Raw genomic sequence first — 13,212 nt, forward strand, 5'->3', positions numbered from 1 at the left:
ATAAACAGAAACCCGATTCACGTGGAAAAAAACTTACTAGCCTACTGTATTCCTCAGCTTGCTCCTCGATATACCCGCACTTCTGAGGGACATTTTCCATTATTATTATTCCTCACAGCGCTGTGAGACGGTGTAAACAAGTAGGCTACAATGATCTGATTCAACTTGTTTTCTCGAGCTGATATGGGGGCGTTCACAGTTTGCACGGATTGCTCAGTCATTTGCGTTTGAATAGCGCGCTCTCCGAGGGCGGAGTCACATTACAAGTAATTAGATGAGATGAGAACGACTGACATCTCGCTCTTTTCTTACAGATTACATGAACTGAGAATATTTGTTTTTTTTATATAAATTACTTCATTTAAAAGAAGAGAATTCAAGCTTCATGCCTGTGTGTCTGTATGCCTGTTTGACTGAGTATTCGCTGAGTTATGGTTCATTTTCGGACGCGTTTCAGAATGGTCTTCACTGACAGAGAGAAGGCAGAACTCGCATCACGTTTATTTTTCTTTATTTGGCAAAAAGCACAACACTTTGTTTTTATTGTGAGTATACACAAAAATAATACACATTTAACAGAATCGATTGATGTATGAAACTCCTATGGAAAATCAAAGTCAACAGAGTATTTATGAGTTTCTTTTACACTGATAAAAAAAAAAGCGAGCTGGTATCGCCGGCGATACTGTCGACCTCAGGGGGTTAAAGTACATTTAAAATCAGGTACTTTTTACTTAAGTAGGGTTTTCATTGTGGTACTTTTACTTTTACTAAAGTAAATATGTCTCTGTTTATTTGTACTTTTACTTAAGTACTGAGATTCAGTACTTCCTCCACCACTGCTAATAGAGCCACAATATGGATGTCAGTGACAGTTTATTACATAGTTGTTGTACTTACAGGCATCAGAGAGCGATCCAGTTAAACAGAGAAAGAGAGAGCAACATAGTACAGGCCGAACAGAGAGAGGAGAAGGAGATGACCAGGTAAGCCTTTCAACTGGGATTTCATTGAGCTGTAATGGTGTCTACACTGTAAAACCCAACAAGTTAAGCTAACTCATTTCATTTGAGGAAACCGATTGCCTTAATTCAATTAAGTTTATAAAAAACAATAGTTATGAGTACTCTGAACTTATTTTAATCGAGTCCACTAAAACAATAATACAAAGTCAAATTCAATAAGTTAAGCTAACTTATTTCATTTGAGGAAACCGATTGCCTCAGTTCAATTAAGTTGATAAAAACAATAGTTATGAGTACTCTGAACTTATTTCAGTTGAGTTTACTAAAAGTAGATATACATTGCAGTCAAGAAATTAAGTGATTAATTAAGTGATTATTGAGCATTAGTGATTAACACCTGCTGTTAACGAGCAGAATCACTGAAGGAAAGAGAAACACAAGAACTACAACTGACTTCCAGACACAGCCTTAGATGAAATCAACTCAAGATAAAAGACGTTTAAATCTCAAAAGATCTCAGCAGAGGAGGATTAAACCACTACACAAACAGCATTACCAGCTTCACTTATTACTAAACAGTTGGACTTTTGTCATGCATCTACAGAAGTTGTTATTGAGAATGAACAGAGGGTTAGATGCTAATGATTTATTGAGTTTCATTTAAAGACACCATGATAGTGATCCGTGTTTGCTTTAGTTGGTCTCTTGACCCTTGACTTTATAACACCAGTTTTTCCTCTGGCTGCTGTAACTGAGTGTTTATAAAACACATTTGTTATGACACATACGCCAAAAGAAAATATGAGCATGTGGTTGTGTTAAGATGATAAAAATCATCATTTAGTGACTTCTCTGATTAGACAGGTGATGTATTACTTGTATTATTCATTATAATAGAACTGATTCTGCTGTAAGACCCATTGTTGTGACAATCATATTTTAAACACCTCTATGGTATTATGCTGACTTACACAGTAATCAAAAATCAGCAAATGAATCTCAACAATGGTGACCATTAAAAATTATTTATGGCGCAATGCATGCTGGGAGCCATGGATAAGTTTTGTATTATGCTAGTACCCAGCATGCATTGCAGCATGAATCATTTTTAATGGTCACCATTGTTGAGATTCATGCTGATTCTTGATGTCTGTGTGAGTCTTAGTAATGCAATACCTTTTCTGTGAAACTTTTTGTGCACAACTATTTGTAAAATCCTTCATATTATCTGATGGTCACAACATGGCTAGCTCTTACGCTGTAGAATCACAGTTTTGAGTAAAACTAATATGTTGCCCTTTTAATCAGAGATCAGACTCTGACTGAATCAGTGAATCAAGTCACTAAATGATGATTGTCATCATCAGTCTTTGACCATCAACACCTGATCAGTAGGGGTGGGGGAAAAAATCTATACTGCATAGTATCGCGATATTTTCTGTGGCAATACTGTATCGATACACGGGCGCCAAGTATCGATCTTTTATTATTTAAATTACACATGAGAAAACACGCAGCATATTCATTCAGCTGCATTTCCTTTCCCTGCTCTCCCTCCGTCTCTCTGTCACGCACGCGTCTCTCTCACAAGCAATTTTTTGTCTCGCCAAAGCCTTATTTGATCGGTGAGTGTTGTACATGACTGCTGCGCTTGCGATAATGCGCATATTACTGAAAGAACGAGCAGAGAGAAAGAGGACGCACCCTCGCCGTCTTCAAACTGTCTTGCTCTCTCTCGCTCCCTCGCGCATATTAATGAAAATCAATTGAGAATTGACACGATGGTAAAAGATCGGAAGACCGAAGTTTCACGTGCAGCATTCGGGTATTTTTTCCCTGAATTACTGCTGGGTGTTGTGCAAAAAAAAAAGAAGAAAAACTTTTACGTTGCCTTATCTTCTCTGAAAAGCGTTCCGCACATTCAGCTAACATGAAAAACACTTTCAATAAACAAAACAAAATCCAATGATGAAATGTTTTCTGTGTGGACAAATCTTGTGCGATGTCCTGACTGCCGGGATAATCACACGCGTTGTACAAGTCCGCTAATGACACGTCCGATTCGCGAACCGATTCAACCAAAACAATCTTTTAGTTTAGACTGTTTGCGGTAAATGCAGTTGGGTTGTCGAGGTCGAAACTCTAAATAAGATGTGAATCAAATAAACTTACTATAAATAATGTTATGTCATTGTTTTACTCTTACACTGAATGTTTGGATTTTGTGAAGGTGTGAATAATTTTTGATTAATATTTAATATAATAAAGTTCTGTGTAACAGATTATTAACGGAGATTATTAAAATTGATGTGACATGAACAAACAGATGTTGACAGTTTTCCTTTAAGGACATAATTTGAAGTTGGAAAAAGGTAATAAATTGCAATATATTGCAGAATATCGCAATATGTTTAAAATCGCAATAATATCGTATCGTGACATAAGTATCGGGATAATATCGTATCGTGGTGCCTCTGGTGATTCCCACCCCTACTGATCAGACTTCTCCTTGTCTTTTGTGCCATAACAAATATATTTTATAAACACTCAATTATAGCAGCCAAAGAAAACCTTGAGTGCAAAAGAAGGGTCAAGAGCTCAACTAAAGTAAACGCTTCTAAACCTTTGTTAATTCTAATAAGAACTTCTGTAGACGAATGGCAGTAATAAAGTCAAAGTGGTTAATGATAAGTGAAGCTTGTAATGCTGTTTGTGGAGTTGTTTAATCCTCCTCTGCTGAGATCTTGAGATATTTAATGTCTTCTTTATTCTCCAGTTGATTTTGCTGTGTCTGGAAGTCAGTTGTAGTTCTTGTGTTTCTCTTTCCTTCAGTGATTCTGCTTGTTAACAGCAGGTGCTCATCACTAATGCTCAATCATCACTTAATTAATCACTTAATTATACAATTATCATTCTGGGATCTAGAAATGTTCTATAACTCATTCAGTTTGAGTTCTGTTTCAGTCATTCAAGTTTCGATAATATTTGAGTGCTGTGAACTCAATTGTATTTAGTTAATATTACTGTTAGGTTTTACAGTGTAATAGAGCCACAATATGGATGTCAGTGACAGTTTACAGGGCTTGAATTTCGGCGCGGGATTGCGGGTATTGCGCATATTTTTTATCATTCAATAGGTCTCCTATTTATAATGCGGGAAATTCCCGCAAACATTGATTCACTTTAGGTTGTATTAGTAAATTAATCCACACAGATTATAAAATCAAATCAGTAATTTTAAAACTGTCTGCGAGACGCAATTTCACAAACAGAGTGAGTGATTCAGCGGCGTTGCGTCTTCTCTCTCTCGTCTCTCAAAATGGGTTGCACAAGGCAATCGTTAAGCGCGCAGCAGGCGGCGATAATACACTCTCGCATTTCGGGAGTCGGGATAGACGGAATTGTCACTTGAATAATCAGGCCTGCTTTGCATCACGAGTAACTAAAGTTTACCATTTGCACGTCTTTTTAAGTCTCACCAGTTTAAACATTCACGCGATTTTAAACTATTCGGTACTTGCGCGCTGTCTGAGAAGTGTATTTTTTTTCTCTGCACACATACATAGAGTAAAGCCGCCTCACAAACAGCTCGCGGGTAACAAAAGTTATTTTTCGTGGATTATATCGCTTTAACAGTCAAAAACATAAGAAAATTATGTCAATTTCGGTCTTGGTGATATCCTCTAAACACAGTCGGTTATGTCTTAAATAAGCATAAATCGCACGTGACCGTATAATGAAAACAGGATCCGTGCACTAGCTCTTAAAGGGACAGCAGCCATATGTCTGTCATTAATTTGTTTGTCAAAACAACAAAACATAGCTTTCATTTTAAGGAATCAGGATTAATAGCCTATGTATTTAATTTAGTCAGGACTAAAATACTACCCAGTGTTATTTTACATTTGATTACTTTATTCAGTCTCTGTTGTATTTCTGAATACTAGTTTTAGACCTAAGCAAAAACTTTTCTCTTTATTTCTCTTTATTGGTATCTTTATTCTATTGTGTTTATTTGTGCTATTTTTTTCAATTTAAAGGGCACCTATTATGGAATTTTGAAATTTACCTTTCATGTAGTGTGTAACATAGATCTAAGTTAGTGGTTCTCAACGGGGGCGTTCAGAGAACAACGGGGGGCGTTGGAAGCAAGATTTTTGAAAGGGGGGCGTTCACGTGTTAATGGGGGGCGTTCACAAATTTTTAAATTTTTTCATTTTAAGCATTTAGTAGTTGTAATAAACACTGTAAGTGGGCTATTTAAAAAGCGTTAGGACTATGTTTTTGTTAAATTATGTTGTAAAACATGCGCATTGCGCAGAGTGTGATATCATATTGTGCGCATCTATGGTGCGTGTGAAAGAATACCTCAGCAGCGCTAAAAAAAAAACAAAAAAACATTCGTCCGCACCCGCTCTGACCGCAAGTCCACCGTCAGTGTAGTAGGTAGGCACTAGGCATGTTTTTTGTGTTCATTTCTATTGCATTACGATTGAAAGCAGTATCAATAATGTAAAAAACATGATGTGCAGTCAAGTTGTGTATATGCTGTGAGTGTTCTCACTGCGCGCGCTTGTTGTGATTCGAGGAGTTATGACGAGTTGTATTTTGACGACTTGATATTATTTCTTATTCAAAAGTTTAGAATGCCTAACATTCTAAAATCTTCCAGTTTTATGCGACATGTAGCCTATCGTTACTTTTGCAACGACTCTATTATTTTTCCAGTCATAGACCAGCGCTCAAGCACTGACTAGAATCCAGCGCTGATAAGAATCAGCATTCACGAGCTCAAAAATGTGTTTGGCGCTGACAACAATCCGGTGGTGCTGAGAATCCAGCACTTACAGTACTAGAATCAAAGGTATGGAAAGTTGACAAGCCATTAAAAAGTATTGACTTAAGAAACACATATTTTTTCAAATATTTTAAATAAATCATGTTCCCATTCACTCTGGCGACGAATTTTAAAATTAATTAAACTGTATTCTATTTATAAGGTAAAACTTTTACATTTTTAGGCATTAACTAATTCAAATCCCAAATGCCAAAATGTTTTCTTTGTTCACCAAGTAATTTACTGGTCAGGCATTATTAACTCACAGTAAGGAGAAAATTACAATTTGATGGATAATTTAAATATATTCTGCAATCACATTTTAGTAATGTATTCATTCCGCCATCACATCTGAGCAGGAAACACTGCTTGGGTAGTTTCAAGATATACAAATAATTAATAATACAATAATAATGTAATTGTTCATATGTGTTTATTCTTGTTAGAAGATTTTTTTTACTGATTATGAACACAAATTAATCACAACAAACCAAATTAATTGTAATTGTATTAATTATACCAGAAAACAAAACAAGAAAGAAAACAAGAAAACAAGCTGATACCAAGGTATTTTAGGCCTACAATTCTAACATAATTTTTCATGAAAAATCAAGATTTTATTTATTTATTTTTCGAAAGTAAGGTTAATGTAAGCAGCTTCTTGCAATACTCTTCTAAATGCGTAATAAAACCTAAGTGCAAACATTACCACTTTAATGATCGTCCTTTATTTTTCAGTGCATTTGTTTTACAATATATGGCTATTACTGTCATGGGATTAATTTTATAACTATTATTATGTAGTAGTGTAATGTAGACAGACACAACTAAAAGAGGTTTAAATTTTTCTTTGTACACTGAATATGGGTTGGCACTTTTAATTTTGAACTCTCAAAGTGCACCAGATTGATGAATTTAACATTAAAATGCACAAAATTTTCTTACGGGGGGGCATGCCCCCGGACCCCCCTAGAAGGCTTGAGGTCCACTCACCACAGATTTACTCAAATCCTGTGAGAAATACTGGTATTGCTATGCCAATGCAGTTTATAACTTTTTTTGGGGAGGGGGGATGAATCACTGTTGAGTATAGTTCAGTTGTATTAACAAAAGACAATTTTGCACTTATTTCATCTATTAACTCTCACTCATTCCTGCTCGCTCAGTAGTTTGGGGGTGGGGGGCGTTCAGGGACCTGGATATTGGATAGGGGGCGCTGGCCCAAAAAAGGTTGAGAACCACTGATCTAAGTGAACAAAAACATCCTGCAAAGTTTGAAATATAAAAGTGCACCGTATATAAAGTTATTGTCTTTCAAAAGTAAGAGTCGACTCTGAGTCATTTTTATGAATCGTTAGAAGACCGAAGCTTTTTCTCTGACTAGATGACGTCAACTTGTCAAGTTATTTGAATACGATACGCCCACTTATTGCGCTCCAAGGAGAGGGAAAACTTGAAAACATCATGGCGACGAGACGCTAGGTGTGTTGGACATCGGCTGCGGCTGGATGTAACCGTTTATATACTGTCTATGGATGTAACCGATCGGCGAGAGTAGCCGCGTGCAGGCGGGGAGGAGCTGCAAACGGAGACGTGACTGTTGTTGGGGACTCCCAAAACAACATTAGGAACATTTTAAATGTCATAATAGGTGCCCTTTAATTCAAAGATTGAAATCAAGCTTCCTTGAGTTGTGTAAATTCTTAAGAACAAAATTACTCCATTGTAAAAATGCAATGAGTAAGCATACATTTAGGCGAGATAAAAAAAGTCTAAACTCCCCCCTCAAATAAAAAATTCCCCCCCATAAGAATCACCTATGGGGGGATTTCCCCCCCATTTTCCAAAATGAAATTCAGGCCCTGGTTTATTACATAGTGGTTGTACTTACAGGCATCAGAGGGCGATCCAGTTAAACGGAGAAAGAGAGAGCAACATAGTACAGGCCGAACAGAGAAAGGAGAAGGAGATGACCAGGTAAGCGTTTCAACTGGGATTTCATTGAGCTGTAATGGTGTCTAATAGAGCCACAATATGGATGTCAGTGACAGTTTATTACATAGTGGTTGTACTTACAGGCATCAGAGGGCGATCCAGTTAAACAGAGAAAGAGAGAGCAACATAGTACAGGCCGAACAGAGAGAGGAGAAGGAGATGACCAGGTAAGCCTTTCAACTGGGATTTCATTGAGCTGTAATGGTGTCTAATAGAGCCACAATATGGATGTCAGTAGCTATGTTTCCATCCAGAGTTGCGAATTTAACTTGTGCGCAAAATTGCACTATCGCATAAAACATTTGCGAATAAAGCACCGTTTCCATCCAGTGAGTCGAAGAGAACATAATCGTCACTTCCTGATAAACTGGCGCTAAAAAATCACTAAGAAACATAGGAGAAGCCACCATATATAATCATTTACGTATATAATATATTATTTGTGTCTCAGTGCTTGCAGATGTAACGCAATAAACATGTTGTCTTGCTTTCGGAGGCAGATGCATACCTGCCAACATGTACGCATTTTTCGTACTCGGCACGCATTTTGACCCATACGTACGCTTGTACGATTCGCTGCTCTCTAGGTACGCATTTTGTTGCTTCTCGCATTTCGCCGATTTCAGTTTCTATGCAATCTATGACGCTGATTCTGAGTTGAGAAAATGGCGGCCAATGCCCGCAGATTGTTTTTTATTTATTTCTTATGGCTTCGGGGCATTTGTAGGTTATTTCAGCGTGTGTGGAAAACAGCTATATGTGTTAAAAGGGTAAAAAGTTCATGTGAATGTACAGCATAAGACCAGTTACATCTGCGACCATGTTTAAGGGCGCACGTGTGTTAATATTACAATCATACAGAGTAAGTTCATAGAACTGAGTGCCAAAGTTATGAGGCAGAGATGTTTATTTTTGAAGTGTAAGTTCTTATAGTGTAAATGTAACAAAACTTAACTGCAAATGAGAATTATGCTGTTGTATTAAGAGAACACTTATAAAATGTACATTTATTACAAAAATATTCTTTTGATAAGAGAACAAAGATGACAGATGTTAAAGAGAAAATTGCAGATATGATTGATGATAGACCAAAAATGTGATTTAAATGGAAAATGTTTGTTTTTGGTTTCATACAAATTTTGATAAGCTAATGTTTGTAAAATATGTGAGTATACATTTATGTGAAAACAGACCTTTCAAGAATATATTGCTTCATGTTATCCAAATGTGGATATAACCTGTGCTTAAATGCAAAGCAGACAAAAATAACAGAAAACAACTCATGATTGCAGATACAAAGTTAAATTGAAGATAAAAATAAAGATAATCCAAGTCAATGGAGAATGAGCAACTGTGTTCCTGCGTCACTGATTTCTCTTTAATATTTAATATATTTCCAGACCACTCCTAGGAGAGGATTATATATATATATCTGCCAGCGGAGACCTAGCCGGGACCCGCTACATACTTGTTTGTTGAACTAAAATCAATGTAACATTTGCAATCGTGAGAATATTCAGCAAAATAGCTCCCGTCATGTTATGGTACTTAACTATATCACATGTTATAAAGTAAAAAATCAACATTTTGAAGTTTTACCTCAGTATGTTTCTTCTGTGAGTTTTTTTATGTGTGCCGTTATGCTCATTTGTTTTGATTTCTTACTAAAAATCTATCACAGAGACAAGCAGCGCGAGCCTCAACAGCGTTACCAGAAAAAGCCTACATTATCATTATCAATAGCTGTTTATGTAATAACAGGGTTTTTCCTGGCTCAAAATGAGGCGGTAAAATCCTAATAATGTATTTTAATAATAAGCTAATTAAATTTGTATTTTTTGTAGATCATCATATAGCGTAATGTATTTCCCACATTATTTTTGTGAGTGGAACTTGGTACCTCTAGGGGGGTCCTGTGGCATGCCCCCCCGGAAGAAAATTTTGTACATTTTAAAGATAAATTCATTAATCTGGTGCACTTTGAGTCACCCGAATCTGCCCGAATCCACTGTTAAAAATAAATAATCCACCCGCAAACCGCCCATATTCTTTGATTTAGATATCTGCATCTGATCATCACATTACAATTATTCAAATTCTCAGTGTTAAGCATGATAATATGGTAACATATCACTCTTCAACTTGAATTTAAATTGTCAATGTTTCATTACATCACTGTTTGATAACACTCAGAATAATTTTTTGTACCTGTTATAAAGGGCACTTTTCCCCTAATGTTAAATGTATGTTCCATCTTTCATTTCAAATTCTTAAATTTGATCAATATATTCAATTAAAATAATGAGACACTAGGCTGTTACCAATCAAATTAAATAATTTACATTTAAAAATTATAACTGTATTAAATTCAATTATTTTAAATGTTTTTGAATATACAAATAAGGAATGTTGAAAAGAATATACTTTATGAAAGTAAACCGCCAGTAGGAGGCGGTAGGCGACCGTTTTAATGAGCGAGTCATTGAGTCATTCATTCAAACGATTCGTTCAAACGGCTGATTTATTCAGAATGAGGCAGTTTATGAATGGGTAACTGAATCTTTGACTCAACCGATTCTTTCAAAACGCTGAATCATTCAGTAATGAAACACGGCTGAGTGTTGCTCTGAGATGCGCTATGGTTCTGCTGTGATCTTTGTTTGGAACTATTTCCGCTGCTGAAACAGAACAAAAACAGTCATTGCGTCTTAAAATGTAAGTGACTTAATTTTAACTATTTGTTTGTTGAACTGTTATGAAATCAGTCTCGGTTTCAATCTTGATGGCATTCAGGAAAACAGCTCTCTGGTCATGTGTAGCCTAGGCCCCTAGGCTATATATTGTTTCTTAACTATAATATGTTATAAATAACTGTGCGAGCCTCAACAGCACAACATTGTTACCGTCAGTACATTAGGTAGGCCTATATTATTTTCAACTATAAGCTATCAATCGCCACTTACATTAAATGAAATAAAACAGAATCATCCTCACGTTTTCGGTGATTCCCTAGTTATTTTTTATTTTTATATTAAAAATTGTTTGCTTCACTGGTTATTTTACGGACGTTAGGTCCGTCAGACTGGAGAAATTTTAGCGGTAATGTGACCAGAAATATTTAAGACCTATCGAATCTGAATTTAAGACATTTTAATACCTTTTAAGGCCTTTTCTTAGGAAAACTTTATTTAAGACATTTTAAGACTGTTTAAGGACCCGCGGCCACCCTTCATATGGATTGTAGCGTTTGCGACTCTGGGTAAATTTGAATTAGCTCAAGAATATAGGGAATTTTGGAAATATTAATAATTATGACTCATGGTCATAATTCATAAGTCGCATGTACATTTATTTTATCAATTATAGAGATTAACTGGTTCTGTAACTGATCTAATCGTTATTCGTCCAGCGAATAAAGGTGAGATTATCACAGTTAAGAAGGGTTATCTCTTTACAAACTCCAAGAAAGTTTGATCTCCTGGCCACGGACATCAAACCTTCTTAGTTTATTAATTAAAACTACTGAATGTAGTCTAATATCGAGCTTGTAGCTTAAGATCTTTTTAGATTCATTGACTTAAAAGGTGGATTCTTCAAACACAGAGGCAGTGAAAAGTATTTATGAATTTTAATAAATGCAAAACTATGATTATATGATCTACGAACATAAACGTACGTAAAAATGCACACAATAAACAAACAAACAGATAACCAAACAATAAAAATACGTGATCAGAAGTAACATGAAATGAAAGAAAGATAGAAAGAAAGGCAGAGAATGGGAAGCTAGTAATTATTACATACAAATAGAACCTAAGTTCACGAGACAACCTGGAAAGCAGTTTTATCAGAATAATGTTTTACTTGCACGTTTGTTCTCTGTTCGGCGTGAGGCTGAGGCAGGGCAGCGTGACGATGTCGATCCTGTTTCTGCTGTGTCTTCAGGTGCCGCGAAGTTTAAAGGCTCACTGCATGTAACATTACCGAGAAGGTTCAGTTCGTCTTCTGGGTCGTTTCGCAAGACGATGTAAAGGCTTACTTGAATTTAAGTTACCGAGAAAGTTAGATCATTTCCCTTTTTGAGGGGAAAGGCACGGATGAGCTTAGTTGCAAAGAACGGCAGCTACGACTCGAACATGTGTTGTCCGAGGAGAAGACTAAAGCGCTGCCGGGGGGGAGAGGCGGAGGTCAGAGCGGTCGAAGAGAGAAGAGGTGAGCGAAGAAGGAAGAGCGGGATAAGAGCGAGAAGAGAGAGAGAGAAGGGAAGCATGATATTTTGAAGGGGCCAAAACTCACGCCCTCTCACGGACGTGGGCCAACCGTCTTTAACAACGGATCGGGCACACCTCCTGACGTTTCGAGATCTATACCCCCCTTCCTCTTAGAAATTGGAACGATAGATTCGTTCGTAACATTAATATCACTGGTATTAATAAAACAATGCATCCTCTGATATGTTGCGTTAAACATTCGAGACCGTTGGGATATCTGGAACAAGACGATACCATGAATGGCACTGCTATGACATAATTACACACAGCTACACGATTATAGTCACATCACATTGATTACAAACCAATAAAGTTATATAGGCATAATATTTGGGACAAGGGATCATGCACACATCAAGAAAATACATTTTAAACATTGTACCAAATGATTTTGATCACGCGTGGTAGGATCCATGTGTGTTTCTGTGTGTGTGTGCGTGTGTGTGTGTGACCAGGACTGAGAGTTCATGCTGCCGCTGAACTTTTGCTCTCTTGCCTATGTGTGTGTGTGTTTGGTTTGATGAGATCATTAGCCAGCACATCTGGCCGGACAAAGTCTTGTTGTTTTCTGACGTATAAATCAGTGTCTAAGAATACCCCTAGGGGATCTGCGTAATCTCAGACATCGTGGCGCCTTGCGCTCGTGGCTTCCCGTGTAAACTCATAAAAGAGGTGTCTATAGACAGCCATCAATGAGTTACTTGAGCTGATAGATGCCATCTGTTGTTTGTAGACAGTTCAAGAAGGACAGAGTCCGTTTGTTGGTAATTTCAGTAATTTTATATATATAGAGAGAGAGAGCTGGTAATCTGACCATCTTCTTTGCGTTACAGGATGTATATTTTGAGGTAATCACTCCTCATAGTCACACAGCCTGTTTTATTGAGTTAGGTGCTATAAATACTATTAAAGTGTGAGATTTTAACCTGCGTTAGCGTGCAGATCTGACAATCCATTCACACGACTGGAGGTGCACATTTCTGTGATTATACCTTAAGGATAAGTCCCTCTACTGATCTTAAAAAATATATATATATAAAAACAGAGACGAGTTAAAGTTATTTTCAGTTGAGATCAACAAATGTTATGAATAGAGATAAACATCTACTGAACCCGGAACATCCCTTTGATTATGATTAACAAT

General features: G+C 36.7%; 1 protein-coding gene across 1 annotated transcript in view; it reads left to right on the forward strand.

Annotated features, from left to right (window-relative positions):
- The window catches only part of LOC311289078 (uncharacterized protein), a gene marked incomplete at its 5' end in the record, with an annotated part of 127,663 nt that overhangs the window by 14,847 nt on the left and 99,604 nt on the right, over window positions 1-13,212 (forward strand). Inside the window, 3 exons of the mRNA XM_084406837.1 lie at window positions 903-986; window positions 7,696-7,779; window positions 7,881-7,964. Coding sequence (XP_084262963.1) covers window positions 903-986; window positions 7,696-7,779; window positions 7,881-7,964 — 252 coding nt within the window. The remainder of the gene's footprint in view (window positions 1-902; window positions 987-7,695; window positions 7,780-7,880; window positions 7,965-13,212) is intronic.

This window comes from Rutilus rutilus (assembly GCF_951802725.1).
Source record: "Rutilus rutilus genome assembly, chromosome: 4".
Lineage (NCBI taxonomy): Eukaryota > Metazoa > Chordata > Actinopteri > Cypriniformes > Leuciscidae > Rutilus > Rutilus rutilus.